This window comes from Ctenocephalides felis, unplaced genomic scaffold (assembly GCF_003426905.1).
Source record: "Ctenocephalides felis isolate EL2017-DRISC unplaced genomic scaffold, ASM342690v1 CF-g0.4_SCAFFOLD_00845, whole genome shotgun sequence".
NCBI lineage: Eukaryota > Metazoa > Arthropoda > Insecta > Siphonaptera > Pulicidae > Ctenocephalides > Ctenocephalides felis.
Window position 1 is genome coordinate 11,789,583 of NW_020536999.1, and position 27,526 is coordinate 11,817,108.

Here is a 27,526-nt window from a genome sequence, read left to right on the forward strand (position 1 = left end):
GTGTGTGGATACAAATTTTCATTGACGATTTCGGGAACACGATTCGTGTATACATGTAGATTTGTCCGTGTGTGTGTATGTATGTGTATGTTCTCTATGCACCAAAGGCAAATAAAAAGGCGATTGTAAACCTCTGCGAGGACTAGAAACAATTTACTACACGAGCGATTGCGATTGCGAAAGGTTAATGCGGCGAATAAAATCGCCAGACGCTCATAGACCGATACACCATTGTCTAGTATAACTGTCTACATACACAAACACACACACACACATATAGATATAAATATAGCGGGTCCCAGAAGTCAATGTAATTTTCGAAAAACAACAACATGTCTATTCGACTATCTGTCTACCTCTCTTGTCATCCCATTTTACGTGTTCATCAATATATCTGTCAACCTGTTTATCTGTCTACATATTTGTCTATCTAACATTTGTCTTGCCTACCATTTTACATATTCTCTAATATACTATCTACCATTTGTCTATCTACCAGTTGCCCTGTCTACCAATGTACCTATCAACCTGTTTATCAGTCCATCAGTTTACCTATCTACCATTTTACCTTTCTACCTGTTCATCTGTCTACGTATGTATTTATCTACCTGTTGAACTATTTTTTTGTTTACCTAAAATCTTTTGCTATAATAATTTTAACGAAATAGAGGTTTGTGGTAGGATATTGAAAATTTAGGACAATATGAGTTTTTTATATACGCATTATTAAAAAATAGAAATTGATCGAATAATAAAGAAGGCTCATAATTTTGGCTAAATTCAAATTTCAAGTGAATTGCCAATTCTAGCAGATGACAGTTCAACTGTTTTCAATGTCAAACAATGAGAAGTGGCTTTTTGTAATTTTTGCCATTTATTTCTATAATAATACAATAGTTTTATCGCTCATTATATCTTAAAAATTTCATTTGACAAACTCTAAAAAGAATTATCAAAATCCGAATAAGCGTTTAAGAGAAGTATCAAATCATACATCCGTACAGAAGAATTTTATATAAAAGATATGTCTTATTAGAAATGAATGGTAAAAGTTATAAAAAACCACTTATCATTGTTTAGCATTGAAAATATTTGAACTGTCACCTGCTAAAAATATCAATTCGCTTGAAATTTGAATTTAGCTGAAATTATGAGTCTAGATAATATTAGAATATAATATAAAGAAAAATGTAATATCTACATTATTATGGCCAAAAAGCAGCTGAGATGTGCCACAAAATAAAAATAATATAAGATACAGTCAACAGTATATGTTTAGCAGATGAAATTATATAATTCAGTTTAATAAATAACGCAATAAGTCGAAAATTGCATATACATTATTTTTTTAAACTTATGCATGTCGCATTTTGGTTTACTTTACTGAATTATTTAACGGTACAAAAAAATATTTCTACTTATTAAAAAAAATGATTTAGAATTTTGTTTCATGTGTCAAAAATTTATTTGTTTGACATTTGATATGGAATATTTAGCAAGTTGATCTTAGATTGAATAGTGCACATATGAACTAGATTTTACAAATTAATTCACCAAAGATTTGAACATAAGCAATAATGTTTATTAAATTATTAGTAAGAAAAATGTACTTTAGAAAATATAATTGCCAAAAAGCAACCAATATATATCGTACGAGATTATGAAAATTATAGACTAAATTATTGAAGCAATAATTTTTTTCTGAATTTCTTATACTGCTTATGCTAAGACCATAAATAAATCACAAAGACATCAAATAGGATATTAAAAAGTATAGGATAGGATATTAAAAAACTTTGAACTTTTGAGTTGTAGACGTGGGTACAGGACAACGTCTGTCGGGTCATCTAGTATATATATATATAAACTAATTTCTTATTTATTAAATTATAATATATATATATATATATATATATATATATCTAAAATAAATTGTTCACATTAACCCAAATTAATAACCATATATGCTTTAATTATATTGGTGTACATATTTTATGTTGTATGAGAGATCAATACTAGCATCTCTCAATATTTCAGAAATTTAATTCTAGGTGTATTTGGAAACAAAAAATATTAATTAATATAAAATTAATAACAATCGTTACATGAAAAACGTAACTCAATACGTTATTGTAACGATTCTTTTTAAATGTGGTGTTTTATATATGAAATTAACATTTCAGTAAATGTTAAACCGACTCAAAGACGAAGGAAAACATTTACAAAGCTTTGAAAAAAAAAAACAGATGGTTTTCGGTATCAGAGGATTGTAGACAAATGTGCATAATATTTTTTTGAGTAGTCTATTTAGTTTGGAGCACTTAAATTTATCATCACTTGTAGCAAAATTAGTTAACATAATTTGGTTTTAAGAAATGTCACCTTGTAGAATTTTTGTTTATCACCTTTGTAGAATGTTTTCACGAAACACAAAAGTATAGTAAAATATTTAGGTCAGATCTTTTTATATATATTTATTACTATCTTGGCCAAAGTTAAATTATTTTAGATATTACATCCAATATGTCCAATTAAAATTGATAAATTATTTTTATCACCCTTGTGGTAGAGAATCACCTTGTAGAATTTTTAATATATTTCCACGTAACACTAAAGTATAGTGAAAATAATCACCTTGTAGAATTTTTAATATATTTCCACGTAACACTAAAGTATAGTGAAAATAATCAAAGGTTCAGCCCAGATTATCTTTTATATATTTATTATTATATTAAGTCAAATTGAATTATCTTATAATTATTATTACATCCACCAAGGCTAATTGAAATTATTTTAATTACCCTCGTTCCCTGCCTTGTGCTATTCCATTTTTACTACTCGAATACAAAAATACGTGAATTCTTATGAAAAATATTATGTACATTCGAAACCCTTTGTTATCTAAAATATCTGTGTAACATTTTTTCTAAATATTAACAAAAAAAAATGTGTTCGGCGCTTTTGTGTGTTGTTCTATTGGAGTTTTGGCAGCTTTCTTGGATTTTCTTGGAGGAAACATTTTAGCTTTTGGTTTGGAAGCAAACAGCTGCTGAGACAGTAATGTAAGCTTGAATTATATTTAATTATATTAAGGATGGTGTACAATTATGTAATCATTATTAAATAGAAAAAACATGTAATATACTCTCAATATATATTTATCCCAGGACTCAACGTCAACCCAATGAGGGTGATAGTATTGGCCATAACTGTCATGAAAAAAAAGAAAAAAAAATCTAGTTTAAAAATTATGAATTTTTACGTGTAACTTAGAGCTTTGGTAAAAATGTGACAATTTTTTGGTTATTTTGGTTAATTTTTATTTAATTCATTCAATCTTTGAATTCGTAATCATAAGGATAACATTTCAAGGACCAAAAATAATGACACAATTCATGCCAGTTTTCAAAATTTAAATTTTTGATAAAATTATGTATCTAATTGGTAAACTTTGAGAGGTGTCAAATTTTTTCATGACAGTTATAATCAATACTATCACCCCATTTCGGCTTGACGTTGAGTTCTGGGACACCATGTATAAAATAAAAATATAACCTTTGGCCGAGTTTTTTAGCTGATTTTATTACTTGTTCTGTTCTTAGAAACTTACGATTAGCAAAACTTAGAAAAGTTTGTAATTTTTTAATATAAGACCGATTTTTTATTAAAATAAAATAATTATAAGTAATAAAATAATAAAATAATTGAAACAAATATATTTTAGTTAATAGTCCTTACTTGCAAATTTATTTTTTTTGCTAATTCGAAGCAGTTCAGAAAAGTATTAAACTAGAAAATTATGATGAGATTTATTTTTATATTTATTCTGGCACAGTTTTGAACTATTTTTCAATGCCATTTCAATTAAAATTAATTAATTTTTCATATTTTGCACTTTAAACAAATATAATTTTAGTCTTGATTATTGCAAATATAAAATCTTTTTTTTTGTTGATATATCTTAAAGTGTATTTATTTGTTGCATTGAAATAATTAAATTGCTTAAATTAAAATTAAAAAATATTTTATAAAAATAGTTAATTGCTCTGTCTTAGTAATAGTTTTAATCTCTATTTAATTGGAAAAATTGCTGATAAATTATTAATTATTAAGGCCCTTGAATCAGTTTTCTCTATTCTTTTAATCATATTTATTTATTATTTATTTTACGTATGTTTATTTAATATATAGTTTACGAAAATAAAAAAGCGATTACAAAAAAAATGATTGAACATTAGGATTTTTTTTACATAAATGGTTATTCTAATTTTGAAGAATTTTGTGTGACTTTTGAAAGGGCTACAAAAAAGAAACAATATTTATCAGTTACTAATATACGTTTTGAAAATTTAGAAAAAATTAAAAATCAAAAATATTCAAAAAGTTTAATTTTAGAGAGTAATGAAGTGGGGGACGTGTCAAAAAATTGGCACCTGACCATACACATGATTTTAGCCTCCAAATAATCCGAAGAAAAAAAATATATTATTATTCTTAAATCTATTAAATTCGCAACTTTTTTGTATTGTTTCGATTTTTTTTTAAATTGTAAAAATCGGAATTTTGAAATGAGTGTTGTTGATACTGAAGAAAAATTTATAAAGAAGACACTGTAAAAATTTCAAGTAAATCGGTCGAGTAAAAGTTGAGGAATCGTGGGTGTCGTATCGAAAACAACACTTGCAAGTAAATCGCGTTTAAAATTTTGCTGAAAGGAGGTTCAGCATAGTTAAAAAGTTATACCACCGAAAAATTAATTTTAATTTTGAAAAATTCTGTACAAGCATTATTGAATATTTAAACTTCGAAAATACCAAAAAATAAAAATCTAGAATAGAATTTTCCCGAGAAAGTCGAATACTTTAAATTTATCATACATTTCGCACTTGTTTTTTCATAAATGCAACAAAACAAAATTTTACAACAATAATTGTACACCATCTTTAAATAATTCCAATACAAATTTTCCGCAATATGAATCTATATATTTTCCCTTTTCCAGCCCGATTTTAGCAGTAGCAGACTTCCGCACCATAACCTATGCAGATGGCACAACAGCATCTTCCTGCGTAACACAAGCAACGGAAACGCTTCCATTTTTGTTCTTCCTGATGACCATTTCCGTGTTCTTTCTGCTCCCGTTCATAATATTATTGGCGCTGTACGCGCGGATAGCCCGCGAACTAATCGCAGACGCACCGAACAAACACTCTGAACGTTGCAACAGAAGACACTTGGTTATTATGTTGGGAACAGTGGTGTTGGCGTTTTTTGTATGTCTACTCCCATTCAGATTGTTGACTCTATGGATCATAATTTCACCGGATGAAGCCCTGGTGCATTTAGGGGTGGAAAGATATTATAATATTTTATACTTCTGTCGCACCATGCATTATTTAAATTCAGCTGTGAATCCTGTCCTCTACAATTTGATGTCGTCAAAATTCAGGGATGGTTTTAGTAGCGTTTGTGGATGTTTTTGCTGGTGTTATGAGAGAAGGCCTTTGAGGAAACGAAGTGGTACTATTTTGACGACAAGTACGAGTGCAAGTGGAAGGAGCAAACAGTCTTTGAAAAAACATAAAAATGTGACGCCTGTCAGTTCTACTTCGGTAGTGTTGCCAGCGGGTAGTGATGCGCAGAAGGCGCTCTTGAGGCAGCATACTGATGAGTCTGTGTTGCCTGATTGCAATGTGTAGTAGAAATATGAAAATATGTTTTTGTTTTGCAAATATTATGCTAATTTTTGCGTACAATTTTTTGCCTATAGATATAGAGAATGTAGTAAATTCAAACTGATCTCCCTTTTTGTTAACATTTTTGGGCCAATTCTGCCGTAACATAGACGATAAAATAGCGTTGATATGCTTATTTCTTGGTAGTAAAAACTGTAAAAATGATATTCATTTGCCGTGCGATCAGGCATATTTTACATATAAATCTTATGATAACTGCATCTTCATGAAGCGCATTTGTAACATACAGATTTATGTGTAAAATGCCTGATCGTACAGCAATTAGATAGACAATTTCTCTACCAAGAAACAAGCATAACAAAGCGTAGCCATAACAACACATCGATATAACATATATCATCGATTTTTCCTCAATCATTGATCACGTGGAATCTTTTTTACTCTATTTTTCTTAGTACTCTGTGCAAAAAAGCATTTAGTAAGGTGACCATTTTTTTTAAAGTCAAAACCGGAACGACAATTTTTAGTTATGCTAACACGGGACAGGAGAGGTGGGTTTTGCTAAATAACTTAAATATGATTTTAAACTAACATACTACTTAAGAATACATTTTTTTAGTGAACCATTTTTAAATTAAGAAATACGGATTTCTAGTATGAACTTTTTATTCGATTATACGCCTTACTCTTGTTTTACCTATGCCGTTATAATATCTACATAAATATACAAATAAGTCGGGTTTTCAGATTTCGATAATTTTGCATTCTTTGGAAAGGTCTTGGGCTCCGTAAGGTTTATAGCTAAGAAAATTAGTGGTGCATGGCATCGTGCCTTAATGCAAATTGCTAGAACTTCACGCACCGTAATTAAAAATTCGAGTAATCACATTAGTGAGAATTATCCGAATTATGCTTGGTTAAGTCAACGAGCAATTCTTGCCGCAAAGAATAATAATGACCACGCACTGAATTTCACCATTCAATCAAAAATTGCTGGCGATTTGGTGACATACCAATGATTCCGACTGGTCTTCCGTTTGACTTCAAACGATTGCAATTTCCAGTTCGCCTTGCGTTCGCAATAACAAGTCGCAAGGCCAATAGCTTAGTGTTTGCGGGATAAATTTCAAATAGATTATTTAGAAAATCATTGTTTTTCACATGGGCAGTTATACGTTGCCTGTTCACGAGTTGCGAAACCATGCGCTTTGTTTGTGCCAACGTCAGAACAAAAAACAAAAAATGTGGTTTACCAAAGAGCACTTCAATGAAACAGATAATTTGCGGATTCACTTTCATTTACTTAGAGAAGTTCAACTAAAAAACATTTCATTTTTGTAATCGAAATAAATTTATTACTGTTGTGCAATAAAATCAAATTTTTCCTTCTCAAATATAAAACAAACAAAAAATTTCTTCATCTTTCTCACGAAATCATTTGGTGGCGAAACGGAGTTCGTCGGGTTTGCTAGTTTCTTATATTCTTCCATCCAGGTTTTTTTCGCTGTTGAACATTGTATAAAATTCTGTTCAAATTACTTCATGATTCATTTGAAATTTTTATAATTTTTGTTGATTTTCGAATTGAAAGTTCAAATTTATTAATGTGAGATGCTATTTTAACTTGCCTTTGGAATTGTGTATTTGATATATTTCTCGTTCACAGCGTATTTAATATCACTAATTGATAATTTCATTACCAAGTGCAAAGATTCAATTTAGACCTAGATTTTTCTTACAAAACCCGGGACAATCTGGGACAAAAGATCTAAATCCGGGACAATTTTTGCTTTTAGAAAATCTCGGGACATGTCGTGGAAATCCGACCAAGCCGGGACGTATGGTCACCTTATATTTAGCCTTAAGGCAAGTTGCATTAGTTAAAAAATAAGCTTTTAATTAAACCTGTACGTAATTTTTTGTTTGACAAAAAATATTTGAATCGAAAAACAAAAGTGTGTCTTTTACAACTGATGTAACATTTTGCTTTCAACTGAATAATAGTAAATAATTGCTTTAAAAATTATCTAAAAAAATATTATTTATTATTTAAGAATCTAGTAATGCTGATAGGATTAACTTTTTGAGTTAATGTATAAATACGAATTGTTAGGTATGTAATCACATATTTTATGCCAAAGACTAAAAATTATATATACATATATATATATATAATATATATATATATATATATATATGTATATATACAATACTTCTAATTTTTTATATAAACGTTTTTTTAGCTGAGCAGCCTACAATTCTGTAACAAATCTACTTTTTCAAAATACCATAAACTTTATGTTTTGATAAATATTATATTATATAATGGATAAATTCATAAAAATAAAAAAAAACAAAAAACAAAAGAGAACTAAATAAAAGAATGTTTTTAAAATTCTAATAAGTTTATTAATTGTATTTGTAAGCAGTATTAAAACATTTTTGTCAGTAAATTTAATTAATTTATATATATTTTTAGTATTATGTTAAAAGAAATATAGCTTTAAGTAGTTTTCAATAATGAAAGCTTTAGTTTGTAAAATTATAATAAATTTTCTAGAAAAATAATAAACAAACTTAAACTCTAAGAAAAAATTATCATATTTCTAGAAAAGAAAGATTATTTTAAGAATCAGTCACAAATTCATCGCAAAATAACTTAAAATTGACATTTTTTTTTATATATAGGATTTATTTTACAACAAATGCAACAATAATAAATATTTTATTTGATTGATTGATTGAGGTTCAAAGAAGCAGTTTAATACTTAGAAGAATTATTTAGTATCATTTACTTAAATAAATTATTAAATAATACCAAAAATATACTAATTCACTTTAGAAAAAAATTTATACAAAAAATACTGTGGAAATGCATTAAAACCTTTTTGCATTATATTTTACTCTATTAAAACTTGTATTCATTATGCAAATATAAAATTATGTTTGTTAATAATTAAAAATGTAATAACGATTCAAAATATGCCATTCAAAAAAATTAATAAATTTTATTTATTTGAATAATCAATATATATTTTATGTAATATTATATTTATATGTAACAAAATGCATTTATATATTTATTGTAAAATTTCATAATAATCATATTATATTTTGTTTATTAATTGAGGAATATTATATTAAAATTATATTACTTTAATTTTTATTTGTAAAACTTATTTGTAAAATGTTATTTAATAAAATAATATTCGTTTTGTGTTTGCATTTATAATAAATAAATCATGAAAAGCATGTTTTTTTAGGTAATAAAATATAATTTATATTCAATGATTCTTATCGTACTAAATAATTGAACAGGTGAGTATTTAACACATTGGTTGCCACGTCAGCCATATGCGTTTGACGCCAAGAAGATAATTGGATTTATTATAATGTCATGTGTGGTAGAAAATACTAAATCATCATACTACGGATATTATTTCAATGTAATTACTATCCTTAATTTGGTCCCCTTTTTATTTAAATTTATGTTATTGTTCATTATTGTTACTAGATGTTAGATTATTTAACAGTTGTAACAAATATTCTAATTAAAAACAAAGGAAAAAATGTGTGGTATAAAAATAGTGCTCTCCAGGAAATTTTTCATTCATGCATTAAGTTTCTTTGATAAATTTTTAACTAGGTCATCTAATAAATTTACCTTCGCTCATGTAAAAAAAATCTGGTGCAATCGTGGCAATTAACGTGTTAAAAAAACAGATTTGCCTTCACTGGGTAAAACGTAATTTAATATATTATTAATACATCACAGGTGAGAAAATAAATCACTGATATTATTTGAATTGCGCGCCCAAAATTTGTATAAAGGAAAGCAGAGTAAAATGAGATAAAATTAGTTGTAAGACAAGTTGCATGAACTTCCTGATATGTGTAAATGATCGACTTAATCAATAAAAAATAAATTCATTAATGAGTGATTAAAAGTATTACAAGTGAATTTATTACACATAATTTAACACAACGTTAACTATTAGTATTTTCTAAAAGCAAATTTTCACAAATCACTTATTTTTACAATTGAACCAGTTTCCGTAAGACTTTAATGGTTTAGTTTAGTATGTTCATTAAGACCAAGTACTCTATCGTTATACAAAGTAAATCGTCTAATTTTAATTTTAGCTAACGTCAAAAAAACTACTCATTTTCTCAAACTTTGATGAATTTTTAAAATTAAACTACTTGTCGTAAGGCCGTAATATTTCAGTAAGTTCTATGAGACCATGATATATATATTGAAAAAAGTTTTATAAAAATCGGCCTAATTTTTTTTTAACAGTTAATTACAAGAAAACGGCTCGGTAAATTTTCACCTAAAACTAATCGATATCATTCCCAACTAATATCTTTCAAACAGTTTTTGATTTTTTAAAATTGATTCGTTTGTATGAGCTTAAATGTAGACGAAAAGTTTAACACTCATAGAGATACATTGAATGACTTTTAAACTTTTGAAATCGGTCAAGCCGTTTTTGAGAAAACGTTGATTCAAGGTAAAAAATCTGTTCACACACACACACACATACACACATACTTTTTTCCAAAATTGGTTTCATACGATTCAGAATGGCTTGAAACGTCGAGAAAACAAAACTAGCGAACCGGATTTTTTGAAGAAAACATTAACTTCTCTAGTTGTGTAAAAAATATGACCATTAATTTAAATCATTATATAATATCAAGGTGATGATATACGTAATTGTGCAGTTGAATATTATATAAACTGAATTGCAAACTTAAAATTATTTATTTGAAGAATATGAGTGAGCTTTAGAACTTTAGCCAGAATTCAAATTAAAATCCGAATTATTTTCGATATCAAAAAAAAAATCTAAAAGCAATTGTTTTGTTAATACACGCAGAAAGTTGTTTAGATCATTCAAATCAGATTCTTAGTTCACTCAAAAACTGCCATTTTTTGAACATTTATCTCTGTGTCTTCGAAATGGCTGGACCTGTCTTTGCCAAAAACTAATCACCTCTTTTTCCAATCATTACAAATTGAGTGTTTTTTAGATCATTCAAATCCGATACTCCGTTCTCTCAAAAACTCGATTTCTATTTTCTGCACTCTTTGCTCCGTACCTCCGTAACGGCTGGACCTGCCTTTGCCAAAAACTAATCACCAATCCCTTTTAATAGGCAAGAAATGTTTTTTGAATCACTGAAATCGGCTGATCCGTGCGCCTAAAAACATGGACAAAAAATTGTATCCATACACACACACAAATGTTCAGAAACCTCTAAAACGTGAAGATATGCATAAATTTTCAATTTCGATTCTTGGACGATTGCAATAACTTACCCCATGGGAAGTTAATAAGTCGATGTACATAGGAAGACCTTCGATAAAACAAAATTCCGGTCCCGGATTTCATATTCTTTTGCATCATAAATCACCGTTTCCATGTTGTCAGCTTCATGTGTAAAGAAAAGATAAGACAAAACAAAATTCGAAGGAAGGAGTCGTCAGGAGATGCATTTAAAGTCTCTCGGAAGAAAGTTGAGGATATAAATTGAAAAGTTTTTCAACTATTATATTTATTATGAGAGATAAGGAGTTTAGTGAATTCGAAATAAATTGCCCGGTAAAGTCGTGTACAATGATAATAGGAGGCTAGTTGAAAGTGGCCTTATGCAAGTTGCATGAACTTCCCGAAATGCGTGATAATTGACTTAATTAACCGAAATTGTGGACCGATTCTGCGCATAACAGAGAAATGTTACGGCATGGCATGTTACGCTCCGACTCCCCATACATTATGCGAATGAATCATACTGAATGCTGTCAAAATATCATGTATTTGCTGTTCATTCCGGCGTTTTAAGCATAAACTGCAACGTCACTCGTATCTTACCTAAGAGGAATCAGAAACACACACTTATCTAACATCGTTTTTTTGACATTTGTGCGGCTTTTAGGTTATGTTTTGTATGAGAAAACCTAAGAAATTCGCCTGACCTGAACACCAACCGCATAACTTTTGTCTATATTACTATGGAAAATTCTTCATAACATGACCTTATCATAACATTGCGGCAGAATCGGTCCCTGAGATTTTGATATTTAGATGATTCAGTTTATATGATGCTTATGAATATTAAACAATGTTACAGTATTGATAATAATTTATTTGAAAATATTTAATGATCCTCAAATATTTCATTATGGTACGGGAAGTTCCAGCAATTTGCCATAAGGCATGATGCTATACACCACTAGTTTAAATCCACATTACAAAAATTAAAATAAAGAAAATTGACTCCGAAATTAAAAAAGTATTGAGGTAGCACAATACCTGTTGATTCGGCACAAATTGTTTGATTATATACAGAAATTTTGATTTTTGATCTAAGAGCATAAAGTTGAAAAAAATTGAAAAGTTGAAAAAAATTAATTTTCGTCGACGATTTCGGGAGTACCTCTCAACCGATTTGAGTAATTCAAAAAGCAATCGAATCTTACTGATAGGTAAATAATGTTGACTAGTTTTTGGCAAAGACATGTCTAGCTGTTTTGGAGATACGGAGCACAGAGTGCAGAAAATAGAATTTAAGTTTTCGAGAGTATCTTGAAGTAAAACATTTTGTATATATTTTTCAATTCCACATAAAAATTAAAATAGAGAAAATTGACCCCAAAATTAAAAAAGTATTGGGGTTGCACAATTTCTGTTGATTCAGTACAAATTGTTTGATTTTTCACAAAAATTTTGATTTTTGGTCTATATTTTCATAAAGCAAAATGATGTTTAGGAAATTACAATAAATAAGTTTAACTTTGCAATTCATTTTATATAATTCTTAAAAATGTGAGATAAGATCCTTCATTCCAACTTCGCTTGATCTAGTTTTGTTTATTCAATTTTCATGTAAACTTATGTAGACGTCATTGTCCAATTCATAAGGTCTTATTTTTCGTCTATAAAATACGTATAATAAAAGTTACAGTATTTATAATATTATATTTGAAAACATTTAAAATTCCTCGAATATTTTATTAAGGTACGGCAAGTTCCAGCAACTTGCCTTAAGGCACGATACCATGCAATACTAGTTATTATTCTATGTTGCAAATTTTTAGTTTTTATAAAATTAATTCAAAGATAATTCATTCAATATTTTAAAAAATGATAAAATATGATTTTGGAAAATGTTATAAGATTTTCCAGATTTAATTTAAAAATTGATGAGGCAATTCTGCCGTAACAGAGCCCATAACATAGCGTTGTAAAAATGTGTTTCTATTTGCTGTGCAATCAGGCGTATTTTACATATGAACAAGCAAGAATGCACAAGAATGTTATGATAACAGAAGCTTTGAACTTGCAAATATATAGTTATTTTCACAGTTTTCACTACCAAGAAAAATAAGTTCTGTTATTGGGGCAAAACTGCCCTACAAATTTACGTGTTTCTGTATTTTTATATATTTTTTTTTATTTTTCAGTCCAATCCTGGTGGTCGCTTCTTTACCAGTACGAGGAATACTTCGACGGATCAATCGTCGCCGTTTGTCTGACCCAAGCGGATTCCTTCTGGCCAGCTCTATTTTTCATATCTTCGATTTCCGTATTTTTTCTCATCCCTCTTGCTATTTTGGTCATTTTATACACCATAATAGCCAAAAACCTTATGGAAAATCCAATGACTGCAGTATCACACGGAAAAAACGGTAACAGCATATACAAATATAGGCGGCAAGTCGTGGTGATGTTAGGAGCTGTTGTTTTGTCGTTTTTCGTGTGTCTGATGCCCTTTCGTGCCCTGACTTTGTGGATAATAGTGGTTCCACCAGAAACCATAATGTCTTTGGGCTTGGAAGGATACTACATCCTGCTCTATTTTTGCAGAATTATGCTGTACATAAACTCCGCCATCAACCCGATTTTATACAACTTGATGTCATCCAAGTTCCGAGAAGGTTTCATGAAACTACTGGGTTGTCACAAACTCCGACGCCTCACCACTTCGAGTGATGGTAGAAAAAGTACTTTTAGAACGACTTCTAGTACTTTATCCAGCAATACTGATTCATTTTGGAGACGATACAGTACACAAAAAGCTGCAAAAGCAGGATCTCCTAAACATAAGAGCAAATTGCAACTTTGTTGTTCGGAAAGAAACTTTGGATGATGCTGAACCAAGACCGATTAGTAGTGTTGAAGCTCCTAGTAATACTGATCCTGATGAGATTAGAAGTTGTGCTGACAGAAGTAGTAAGAATAATAATAAGCAAAATTATGTGAGGAGTTTGGAAGAATCGCAACTCGTGCATGAGTTGTCGTTTGCTAAAGAAAGTTTTGTCTAGTGATAAAGGACAAGTTTCAATACTCTTGAATTCAAATAGAATTTAAGTTTTCGAAAGTATCTTGAAGTAAAGAGTTGTATGTATTTTTCCACTACACAACAAAAATTTAAATAAAGAAAATTGACCCCAAAATTTAAAAACGTATTGGGGTTGCACAATTTCTGTTGATTCGGTACAAATTGTTTGATTTTTTTACATAAATTTTGATTTTTGGCCTATATCTTCATAAAAGAAAATGATGCTGAAAAAATTTCGCATTGAAAAATCGTAATTGTACAATGTCTAAATCGTAAATTTAGACAATTCAAAAACAAGGCTGAGGAAGTCTTAATCATCAATGAGGAAACATAAATGTTGCAGAAAAAAGGTAAAATTGTTCTGGAGGCCTAGAAAAAGTGAAGAAGTCGCAATTGGTCGCAACTTTGAATAAATGTTATCTAAAAAAATGAGAAAAAGCATTATGGAACATTATTTTTGAATATGTTATCTTTGGAAAAATCACATTTGAAACTTTTTTGATTCTTCTTTTTTGAGGGCTGGCAGAATGGCATACAAATTGCCTTTTGAATTTTCTATCTTTGAAAAAATCTTATTTATTTTGAATGTGTTAACTTGAAATGGTAAATTTTCCATAACCATCCTGCCAATTTGGGTAAAAAAATTTGAAAAAAAATATTAATATTTTTTATTATAAATTTTCTTTATTGTGAACTTGTAAAATAAATTTTATAATGTTTTACTAATGAGTTTGTAAATAATCACCATTTTAAATAATTTTGAGACAAATATATTTTAATACTTTTATAATATTTTCAAAAAGGACCAAAGCATATAATTTGAAATACGTATTGGATAATAATAAAAAATAATAAACTTAGGTCTGATGTTATTAGATATTAATGTAGAAGTAGTATATCGAACATATTAATTTTTTAGAATATTTATTACACAATTTTGTTCACATACATTACATACATACATTACATTACATAAAATTTAGTTTATAATTTTTGCAGAATTACTCGCTATTGTTTTGGGTAACTAATGAGAAAATTTTATTAAAATTTTCTACGTACAAATTTCAGATTTGTAATTATTTTTAGTATTTACGATCTAATATATAATATTCTTGTTATTGATTAAACTTTGAGATTTAAATATTTGATTGTTATAAAATACTTTAAATAATTTAAATAAAACTTTGGTAATAGAAATATTAAATAAAATTAAAAACAAACATTCAATTTTAATTAATATTTTCATTACCAGTAGCAAACTTTTTAATTTTTTAAAATATTTTCAATCAATTTCACGAAGAATTGAAGAATTTCTCAAAGAAATTTTTTATATTTCAGATATAATTTAATAAATATTGTCATTAATAATAAATATATTTTATCACAATTTATCTAGTTCATTAATCAAGTAGACAAATTAAAATATAGAAAAAGCTTAAGAAAACTGTAAATTTATAGACTGATTAAGTAGATGTTAATTAATAAAAATTAGCTTTAATTTGTATATAGATTTGAACTTGTGTGGGATCATTTAGGAAAAAAATATCATTGAAATTAAATTTATTTTTGTAAAAGGAGTATCTATATATATATAATGTTTCAGAAACAGAAAATTCAATTTTCTAATTTTATGCTCTTAAAAACCGATTTCAAAAATTTCAAAAGTTTCAATAATACAAAGATTTTCTGATGAAAACAAACTTTTCCTTTGAAATAATTAAAATAAAATTGACATTTACTAAATAATGTTTTTTTTAAATAATGATCTCATACCGGTTATTTCAAATTATGCAAATACCTGTATATGTTATACATAATTAATGTTATATAATTTTTTATATACTTAAATGTAAATGTGAGCTTAAATAGATTTGCATAGTGCTTTAAAATTATAAAATATATAAAGAAGTTGAAAATATATTGTTGACGATGGAAATCAAGCTGGTAATAAATGTAGTATATACTAGCTGTCCTGGCTTTTTTAAATTGTGTCAGTTATAACTATAACTCAAAATTTCGACATAAAAGTTATTTGACAAAATGTCTTCTTATATCCATTCAAAATTTAGAATCTTAATTTAAATAACCAAAATAAAATAATATAATCTAAAAAATCTATAAATATACATTTAATCATTAGTGAAATATTATTAATTAATTCATATGTCCAAATATTTTTACTTTTTTTTATTTTTGCATCGTCAACATAATACCAAAAAGTTTAAGGCTTTAAAAACCAAATTCGAATATTAGTATGAATAATTTCCAAAATATAGCAGTATGTAAATATAAATAATAATGAATTCATGAATTAAATTTAGATTTATATATTGATGTCTAGTCAAATATAAGGTTTCTAAATAAATTGACAATAAAAGTATAAATAAACGAAATGAGTGTTACAATGTCAAATCCTTAATGTGTTAATGATTTATATTATTGTTATATATTATTTTATACTGGAATTGTATTAAATTTATTTTTGATGAATTTAATTTTTTATTTGAACAATTTGTTGAATAAAATATAAATACTTTTATTTTTTATTTTTTATATATATTTTTTTTATTTTATTTTTAAAGTGTGACTAAAATGTATATATTTTTTTACTGTCTAAAACAGTGCTCGTTGGCCCTTAAATAATCTCTTTTCTAGTAATTTTGTATTTTTCTCTAAACTATGTAAAATATTTTTTAGAATTTGTTAAACATACTGAATGATGGCACACATACAGTATCGAAACGTACATAATATAGTCAAAAAATCTGAAAATCATAAATAAACTTGAATTATGCTTTTACTTTGATCTCAAATATCATCCAAATATAGTATAAATATTATCCAAAGAAACTTTGTATCCAAAACCATTATTAAAATATATAGATACATAATAAAAAAAAACTTCTTAAATTTTATCTAGTTATAAATAAAATTTAAAAAAAATACTGCCTGCCACAATAAAAAAAAATTCAAAATTACACTGCCTATGAAAAAATATTCGATAGTTATATAAATTTTTAAGACAATATAACAATACCAAAAAAAAAATTAAAAGAAATTTTTCAATAAAATGTGATACACCAAAATTTGCTTCATTTATAATTATTTTATAGAATTAGTAAACTAATAAAAGTCTACTTAGTAAATTAAATTTTACTCAGTAAATTAAAAGTTAACATTTCTTAATATATTTTGTTACTAATTAGATTAAGCTTTGTAAATGCGATATTTTTATTTAAGTAGCATTTGTATAAACTATTTAATATGTATAGTAGAATTATTATTATATATATAATATATATATATATATATATATATATATATATATTTGTGTTACTATAAGTAAAAATGATTGTATCGTTGCTTTACTTTTAAACATAAAGATAAACTTTGGAATTTGAATAAATAATTTTTATATAGAAGTATAACAATATATTAAAAATTTAATTTTGGTACGTGATGGAAATTGTAAGATTTTTTTATAATATTGAATATAATTTTAATAAACATATTACTAAATGTCTATAATCGATATATAGTATTAAAAATATATTGCTTCGCCTATGTAGTAAATGTTGCGCAAAACTAATTTTATTAACTATTATTGTAATAATAAGAGTAATTTGTACATATCAAACATTATTTAAATAAACTCTGTACTAAATCGATTTGTTTTTATTTTATAAATAAATAAAAGTAACTAGTTGAAAGTGTCATTTTGCCTTAAGGCAAGTTGCATAAACTTCCCGATATATGTAAATAACCGACTTAATCAATAAAAAATGAATTAATGAATAGTGATTAAAAAAGTATTCCGAGTAGATTTATTACACATCATTGAAAACGAACAAACAGGTTAACTCGGAGTATTTTCTAAAAGCAAATTTTCAAAAATCAACAATTGTTATAATTGAACCAGTTTCCGTAAGACTTTAATGGTTTTACTACAGGCCTACAAATAACTTAATTATGATAATTAATTGTCAAATTTTCAGATTTTTCAAGTTGCTTAACCTCATTATTGATTAAGATTATTAACTTAATTTACAAAATTAACATTTGAAGAAGTTTTCGCGATTGGCTTGAAAACAAAGTATCACTTATGCCTTTTTTAAATATTGCAAATTTTTCTAGTATTAAACATTTGTCAATGAAGATAATTAGCAACATTAACTTCTTGTAAGGTAAGTTATGGTGGACGTCTAAAAATCAAAAGTGATTTTTTTTTATTTTTTGACCAGGAGGTCAAATCAGTGATTCCCAAAATGGTCCACATAGACCCTCTGGGGTCCATGGCAACTTTCGAGGGGTCCACGGCAGGGAAAACAAAATTTGGGGGTCTACAAAATAAAAATAGGGGCCCACGGCACATTTAGAAATGAACCAAAAAGTAAAGAAAAACATTGCATATGAATTTTAGTATTAAGCGCGGAGCCAACGACCCATTGACCACGCATATCTCGAAAACTATTGGACGTCCCAACTTTAAATTTTTGTCACATTCTTAGTAAGGTACAGTAACAATATGTGCCAAGTTTCATCAAAATCGCAATATGTGTTTTTGAGAACATACCACCTGTTTAAATGTTAGTATTGAGCGTGGAGCCAACGACCCATCGACCACGCATATCTCGAAAACTATTGGACGTCCCAACTTTAAATTTTTGTCACATTCTTATTAAGGTACAGTAACAATATGTGCCAAGTTTCATCAAAATCGCAATATGTGTTTCTGAGAACATAGCACCTATTTAAATACTAGTATTGAGCGTGGAGCCAACGACCCATCGACCACGCATATCTCGAAAACTATTGGACGTCCCAACTTTAAATTTTTGTCACATTCTTAGTAAGGTACAGTAACAATATGTGCCAAGTTTCATCAAAATCGCAATATGTGTTTTGAGAACATAGCACCTATTTAAATACTAGTATTGAGCGCGGAGCCAACGACCCATCGACCACGCATATCTCGAAAACTATTGGACGTCCCAACTTTAAATTTTTGTCACATTCTTAGTAAGGTACAGTAACAATATGTGCCAAGTTTCATCAAAATCGCAATATGTGTTTCTGAGAACATAGCACCTATTTAAATACTAGTATTGAGCGTGGAGCCAACGACCCATCGACCACGCATATCTCGAAAACTATTGGACGTCCCAACTTTAAATTTTTGTCACATTCTTAGTAAGGTACAGTAACAATATGTGCCAAGTTTCATCAAAATCGCAATATGTGTTTCTGAGAACATAGCACCTATTTAAATACTAGTATTGAGCGTGGAGCCAACGACCCATCGACCACGCATATCTCGAAAACTATTGGACGTCCCAACTTTAAATTTTTGTCACATTCTTATTAAGGTACAGTAACAATATGTGCCAAGTTTCATCAAAATCGCAATATGTGTTTCTGAGAACATAGCACCTATTTAAATACTAGTATTGAGCGTGGAGCCAACGACCCATCGACCACGCATATCTCGAAAACTATTGGACGTCCCAACTTTAAATTTTTGTCACATTCTTATTAAGGTACAGTAACAATATGTGCCAAGTTTCATCAAAATCGCAATATGTGTTTCTGAGAACATAGCACCTATTTAAATACTAGTATTGAGCGTGGAGCCAACGACCCATCGACCACGCATATCTCGAAAACTATTGGACGTCCCAACTTTAAATTTTTGTCACATTCTTATTAAGGTACAGTAACAATATGTGCCAAGTTTCATCAAAATCGCAATATGTGTTTCTGAGAACATAGCACCTATTTAAATACTAGTATTGAGCGTGGAGCCAACGACCCATCGACCACGCATATCTCGAAAACTATTGGACGTCCCAACTTTAAATTTTTGTCACATTCTTATTAAGGTACAGTAACAATATGTGCCAAGTTTCATCAAAATCGCAATATGTGTTTCTGAGAACATAGCACCTATTTAAATACTAGTATTGAGCGTGGAGCCAACGACCCATCGACCACGCATATCTCGAAAACTATTGGACGTCCCAACTTTAAATTTTTGTCACATTCTTATTAAGGTACAGTAACAATATGTGCCAAGTTTCATCAAAATCGCAATATGTGTTTCTGAGAACATAGCACCTATTTAAATACTAGTATTGAGCGTGGAGCCAACGACCCATCGACCACGCATATCTCGAAAACTATTGGACGTCCCAACTTTAAATTTTTGTCACATTCTTAGTAAGGTACAGTAACAATATGTGCCAAGTTTCATCAAAATCGCAATATGTGTTTCTGAGAACATAGCACCTATTTAAATACTAGTATTGAGCGTGGAGCCAACGACCCATCGACCACGCATATCTCGAAAACTATTGGACGTCCCAACTTTAAATTTTTGTCACATTCTTAGTAAGGTACAGTAACAATATGTGCCAAGTTTCATCAAAATCGCAATATGTGTTTCTGAGAACATAGCACCTATTTAAATACTAGTATTGAGCGTGGAGCCAACGACCCATCGACCACGCATATCTCGAAAACTATTGGACGTCCCAACTTTAAATTTTTGTCACATTCTTAGTAAGGTACAGTAACAATATGTGCCAAGTTTCATCAAAATCGCAATATGTGTTTCTGAGAACATAGCACCTATTTAAATACTAGTATTGAGCGTGGAGCCAACGACCCATCGACCACGCATATCTCGAAAACTATTGGACGTCCCAACTTTAAATTTTTGTCACATTCTTAGTAAGGTACAGTAACAATATGTGCCAAGTTTCATCAAAATCGCAATATGTGTTTCTGAGAACATAGCACCTATTTAAATACTAGTATTGAGCGTGGAGCCAACGACCCATCGACCACGCATATCTCGAAAACTATTGGACGTCCCAACTTTAAATTTTTGTCACATTCTTAGTAAGGTACAGTAACAATATGTGCCAAGTTTCATCAAAATCGCAATATGTGTTTCTGAGAACATAGCACCTATTTAAATACTAGTATTGAGCGTGGAGCCAACGACCCATCGACCACGCATATCTCGAAAACTATTGGACGTCCCAACTTTAAATTTTTGTCACATTCTTAGTAAGGTACAGTAACAATATGTGCCAAGTTTCATCAAAATCGCAATATGTGTTTCTGAGAACATAGCACCTATTTAAATACTAGTATTGAGCGTGGAGCCAACGACCCATCGACCACGCATATCTCGAAAACTATTGGACGTCCCAACTTTAAATTTTTGTCACATTCTTAGTAAGGTACAGTAACAATATGTGCCAAGTTTCATCAAAATCGCAATATGTGTTTCTGAGAACATAGCACCTATTTAAATACTAGTATTGAGCGTGGAGCCAACGACCCATCGACCACGCATATCTCGAAAACTATTGGACGTCCCAACTTTAAATTTTGTCACATTCTTATTAAGGTACAGTAACAATATGTGCCAAGTTTCATCAAAATCGCAATATGTGTTTCTGAGAACATAGCACCTATTTAAATACTAGTATTGAGCGTGGAGCCAACGACCCATCGACCACGCATATCTCGAAAACTATTGGACGTCCCAACTTTAAATTTTTGTCACATTCTTAGTAAGGTACAGTAACAATATGTGCCAAGTTTCATCAAAATCGCAATATGTGTTTCTGAGAAACATAGCACCTATTTAAATACTAGTATTGAGCGTGGAGCCAACGACCCATCGACCACGCATATCTCGAAAACTATTGGACGTCCCAACTTTAAATTTTTGTCACATTCTTATTAAGGTACAGTAACAATATGTGCCAAGTTTCATCAAAATCGCAATATGTGTTTCTGAGAACATAGCACCTATTTAAATACTAGTATTGAGCGTGGAGCCAACGACCCATCGACCACGCATATCTCGAAAACTATTGGACGTCCCAACTTTAAATTTTTGTCACATTCTTATTAAGGTACAGTAACAATATGTGCCAAGTTTCATCAAAATCGCAATATGTGTTTCTGAGAACATAGCACCTATTTAAATACTAGTATTGAGCGTGGAGCCAACGACCCATCGACCACGCATATCTCGAAAACTATTGGACGTCCCAACTTTAAATTTTGTCACATTCTTAGTAAGGTACAGTAACAATATGTGCCAAGTTTCATCAAAATCGCAATATGTGTTTCTGAGAACATAGCACCTATTTAAATACTAGTATTGAGCGTGGAGCCAACGACCCATCGACCACGCATATCTCGAAAACTATTGGACGTCCCAACTTTAAATTTTTGTCACATTCTTATTAAGGTACAGTAACAATATGTGCCAAGTTTCATCAAAATCGCAATATGTGTTTCTGAGAACATAGCACCTATTTAAATACTAGTATTGAGCGTGGAGCCAACGACCCATCGACCACGCATATCTCGAAAACTATTGGACGTCCCAACTTTAAATTTTTGTCACATTCTTAGTAAGGTACAGTAACAATATGTGCCAAGTTTCATCAAAATCGCAATATGTGTTTTTGAGAACATACCATCTGTTAAACTAGTAGTATTGAGCGCGGAGCCAGCGACCCATTGACCACGCATATCTCGAAAACTATTGAACGGCCCGACTTTAAATTTTGGTCACAAAAATAAAAAGAAGAAAAATATGAATTAGGCTCCAAATTGCTTCCCCTTTACCATATTCTCTAGATCTGTTCCCTAGCGACCATATACCAATCTCAGATCTTAAAAGGATGCTTTCTATGAAGGAACTTTAACAAAATGATGAAATGATAGCTGAATTTTATGACAAAGTACAAATCGCATTAAAAAATGTTTTCGAAAAGTTTGAAGTTCGCTATAATCGTTATATCGTCTTCGAAGAAACTATATTGCATAAAAAAAAGAAAATTTACACTTCAAGGGATCACGACACAAACAAGTATGGGAACCTTAGGTTTAGTATGTTCATTAAGACCAAGTACTCTATCGTTATACCAAGTAATCGTCTAATTTTAATTTTAACAAACGTCAAAAAAACTACTCATTTTCTCAAACTTTGATGAATTTTTAAAATTAAAGTACTTGTCATGATGCCATGTAAGTTCTATAAGACCATGATATATATCGCCAAAAAAAAGTTCCATAAAAATCGTCTTAAATTTTTTTTCAACAGTTAATTACAAGAAAACGGCCCGGTAGATTTTCACCTAAAACTAATCAGTATAATTCCCAACTAATATCTTTCGAACGGTTTTTGAATTTTTAAAATCGATTCGGTAGTGTGAGCTTAAATGTGGACGAAAAGCTTAATACTTTTTTTTCAAATTACAAAGAAACGGCTCGGCAGATCGTCGCACAAAACTGGCAAACGATTATCTTCGTTTAAATACAACAAATGGCTTTTAAATTTCTGAAATCGGTTCAGGCGTTTTTAGACAAATGTCAAAAAAACGATACTAATTTTTGCAAACTTTGACGAATTTTTGAAATATGCTAAAAATTGAAAAAAAAATGTCCTCATTTTAGCGCGCAAATCGATTTTAAAAATTCAAAAACTGTTCGAAAAATATTAGTTGGAAATCGATCTGATTAGTGGCTCAACGTTCGCCGGGTCAGCTAGTATATATATATATATATAAATTACGTGCGGCCGGCCCGCCATAAAATTTTAAAATTTAAATTGGCCTGTGGATTGAAAAGGTTGCTCGCCCTTGTTTTAAATAAATAATTTAACTTCCGAGGCATAAACTTAATATAAATCAGATTCAGCTAGTACTTTTGAGTGTAACAAAATATGTACTATATAATAAATTATAAATATTATTTAATTTACTTTCAACATTTTTATTTTGTTTAACATTACATATTTTATATTTCATCTATTCATATATGTATTATATATTATTTATATCTCTTACATTTATTGAGTCTATCATAAATACTATTCTTAAAAAACTATTCTCATTTTTCAATAAGATTTACACAACATGGAATCTAATCTCATAGTACGATTTGAAAATAAGCATTTTCATCTAAGTCATGACAAAAATTCAAATACATCTTATTGTGTATTAATATTTGGTCCTTTGACTAGGAAATTCACTAAACAATTAATGGATAAATAATTCGGGAAAGTGTGTTTCATACGTAGGCTCCATTGCTAAAGTCTCGTTTGATGGTAAAGCATTAACACCACGTAAGTTTTTGGAAAATTTTAATGAACTGAATATGTCGTTCAGTTTGTTACGTAAGAGTTCATGCTGTGGCTTTGTTCGGGTCAACAATTCATCAAATGTTTCATTTCTAAACGCTTTGGCAAGTCGTTTATATTGTTCCTCTTGCAGTAATTGTTCAGACTCAGTTTGTTCATTTACTGCTCGTTTCATGACATCAAAAGAATATTCTTCGGTGTTAATTTTCCTGGATAATCCTGGTGAACTTGCTGCGCTATCCACATCGTTGTTTAGAGAGCTCAAATCCGTAGCACTTCCTAAAGAAGTGCCAGCCTCGACCCAACTATGTCTGTGACCCATGTTCATAGTTATCGGGCAATGTGCAAAGTGAGCTAGTTGTTTTAATGAAGATCCATCGACACCAACCAATTTCAAGCCTTCGATTAAAGTGTTTTGATCGATCATGAGATGCTGCAAGCTGGATAAAGGTCTTGTTTGGGAACTGTCGTAGTGGCTTAAAAGCGGTGGTAGCAAGTAAGGTGCTTCTGTCCTTCGTGCTTCAATAATCTTTTCAGAGTATTCACGTAAGGGTGATACAGATAGTACTTGTGGTACCATGTTGAAAACAGCGATTGTCAAGGATGTTATGTGGTATCGTTGAGCAGGTGTCAATTGTGGATTTGCTATAGCCATTTGCTGAATGCTTAGTATGAGTTGTAAATAATCTACTATAGTCTCATTTGAAGCCAGTTCAATACAAATTAATGCAAGTGTTGTATACACAGCCTTCACATTTTCTATATCAGTATCATCTAACTGAAGAGAGTTATATAAACTACTATAAATTGCGGAACCGTGTTTGTTAATAAATATTATATCAGAACGAGAAGATTGTTCCAAGTTCAAATCCTTTGTAGTAATATCAATACTTGGTTCTGATAATTTCAAGCCATTTTTATGTCTGTCTAATAAAGTATGAAATATATTTTGTACCAAAACCCTCATTTTAGCATCTGGAGCACAAGCCATTTTCAACAAAGGCTCCAAAAACGACAATTGGAATGTTTTATCAAGATGTACACTGCGATACTTTGTAGCAACCTTCAACAAAGATTTTAACAATATACTTTGTAAAAGAACATCAGACTTTTGCAAGTCCCTGCAAGGATACGGAACTTTATTCATAATAAACATCATAATTTCAATTTTCTGATAATCAGGTAGATGATTAGCAAATTCTCCAAGAGCATTTATAAGACTCTCCTGATACTGATTCTCTACTACTGTCGGTTCAACATTCCTTGACACACTCTTTTTCAAATTAGACATTAAAGAATTAATTATTTCTAATACTGAAGGTCCTACACTCTCGCCTGCGGCTATAGCAATGATTTTAGATAAAACATCAGCAATACTTGTGCGAATTTTAGGATTAGATTCAGAATTTTCATCTAAATGGGTCATCAATGCTTCAACAACCGTGTATGAATATTGTACTTGTATAGCAGACATTATAGTCCTGAAAGTCCGTATAGCAAAAGTATTTGGTACCCACAATTGATGGCTATCAAGATGTCTTAAAACAGGTTTGAGTACACAATGTATATGTCCAAACGAAGCACGACCAACAACTTCCCGTAAACATTCCTCAGCTAAAACCGGTGGTAACACTTCTTGGTTTCTAGAGTCTATACATACATCAGTCTCACACGTTTGGCAATTTTGTAAATTGAATAGTAACGATGGTACAATTTTATCCATGTGCTGTTTGTTCCAAATGTTCTCAACAAGATCATCGGATACAGTTTTTCTTACTACACCCTGCAAACCTTGAACACCAGCCAAACGTAACTGGTTTCTAGTATCAGTATCTTTATGACTGCTGTGACACATTGAAGAAAACTTGGATACAAAGAAGTCGTAACTTCGGTGATAAGAAGGAGTATCTTCTTCAATGTTAGCAAAATGGACAAACGAGTGAGTGGCTAGTATTTGTAGCTGGGGTTCTGAGGACTCTAAGAGTCTTTGTATCATTTTTAAGAAACTGTGGCCAAATACATTTAATGTTTTGGCATGTGAAGCTTTTAGGAGGCGATCCATAGCATCCATGGCAATAATAACAAAACCATACCTTCTGCGATTTATGTCCCTGCTGGCTTTTTGGTATAGATAGTCTCCGATTCTGTCCAATTTTTCTGGAGATGATAGAGAATAAAATATCAATTTGTCCATATTGGCTTTTACTAAACCTTCATCGGGATCCACTGGAAATATGTTATCGACTAATCTTTTGTATCTGGCAATAATGCCGAACAACAGACACAACAACCAATCATTGTTTATTTATTATATACTAAATACTGTAATATAAATAGTTTTAAATTGTATTATACTTTTATGCAATTTTTGACAGTTCGTAAATGACATTTTAATGGAACCATAGAGTGTATTCGTAAAGATGCGACGCTTACGTTCACTTAACTAAAGCCATTGCACACTAGGCGAATAGACTAGACCATAGATAAGGACTAGACGATTTCTTTTTAAAATTATATAATTAAATAAATATATTATTCGTATATAACCATGGTGTATGGAATCGAGCCTTAAGTGAATTTCTGAACTTCCTGTACCATAATAAAGTATTCGAAAATATCAAATAATATCAAATAATTTCAATATATTATATAAATAACACTGAAACTTCCAATTATTCGTATTTTATAGACAAAATATAAGAGCTTAAAATTGAACGACGACGCTTATATACGTTTACATGAAAAGTAAATAAATAAAACTTTATCAACCAATTTAAATAAAGGACATCATCTATATTTGTAGAATTATATAAACTAAATTGCAAAGTTAATTATTTATTTTAAAGTATTAAGTAAACTTTAGAACTTTAGCTAGAATTAAATTAAAATCCGAATTCTTTCGATAATTAAAAAAAGTATCATATTCATTAATAAAATTCATAATAAAATAAGTATAAATTAATCGCAAAAGTAACTGGCATTTTCATTATCTTAATTTTAATTGTTTTTCCCACTCGATAGGAGCGCCACCAACTGTAGCACGTAAATTTACCCCTGGGTTTAATTCTGGATGAGAATTAAAAATATAAAGAGAACAGATAAATCTGAATAATTTGAATAAATAAAATGATAATAAATTATACGCGTATAAAATATAATTTCAACTAAATCACTAATATGTTTTCACAAAAACATAATAAAAAAAGTTACACATTTAAAGTACGTGTTTTATGATAAGATAAATAGTTCATTAGAAAGAGAAGAAATTAATCACATAAATGCAAAGACAAATAAAACATATGTGTATATT

General features: G+C 29.6%; 2 protein-coding genes and 1 pseudogene across 2 annotated transcripts in view; 1 reads left to right on the forward strand and 2 right to left on the reverse strand.

Moving 5' to 3' along the window:
- Nucleotides 1-13,853, forward strand: part of LOC113377851 (thyrotropin-releasing hormone receptor) — a 79,689-nt gene extending 65,836 nt beyond the window's left edge. The window contains exons 3-4 of the mRNA XM_026618292.1: nt 5,003-5,688; nt 13,168-13,853. Coding sequence (XP_026474077.1) covers nt 5,003-5,688; nt 13,168-13,853 — 1,372 coding nt within the window. The remainder of the gene's footprint in view (nt 1-5,002; nt 5,689-13,167) is intronic.
- The window catches only part of LOC113363977 (mycosubtilin synthase subunit C), a 425,226-nt gene that overhangs the window by 384,793 nt on the left and 12,907 nt on the right, over nt 1-27,526 (reverse strand). The window lies entirely within an intron of this gene.
- On the reverse strand, nt 23,925-26,514 carry LOC113363980 (annotated as a pseudogene).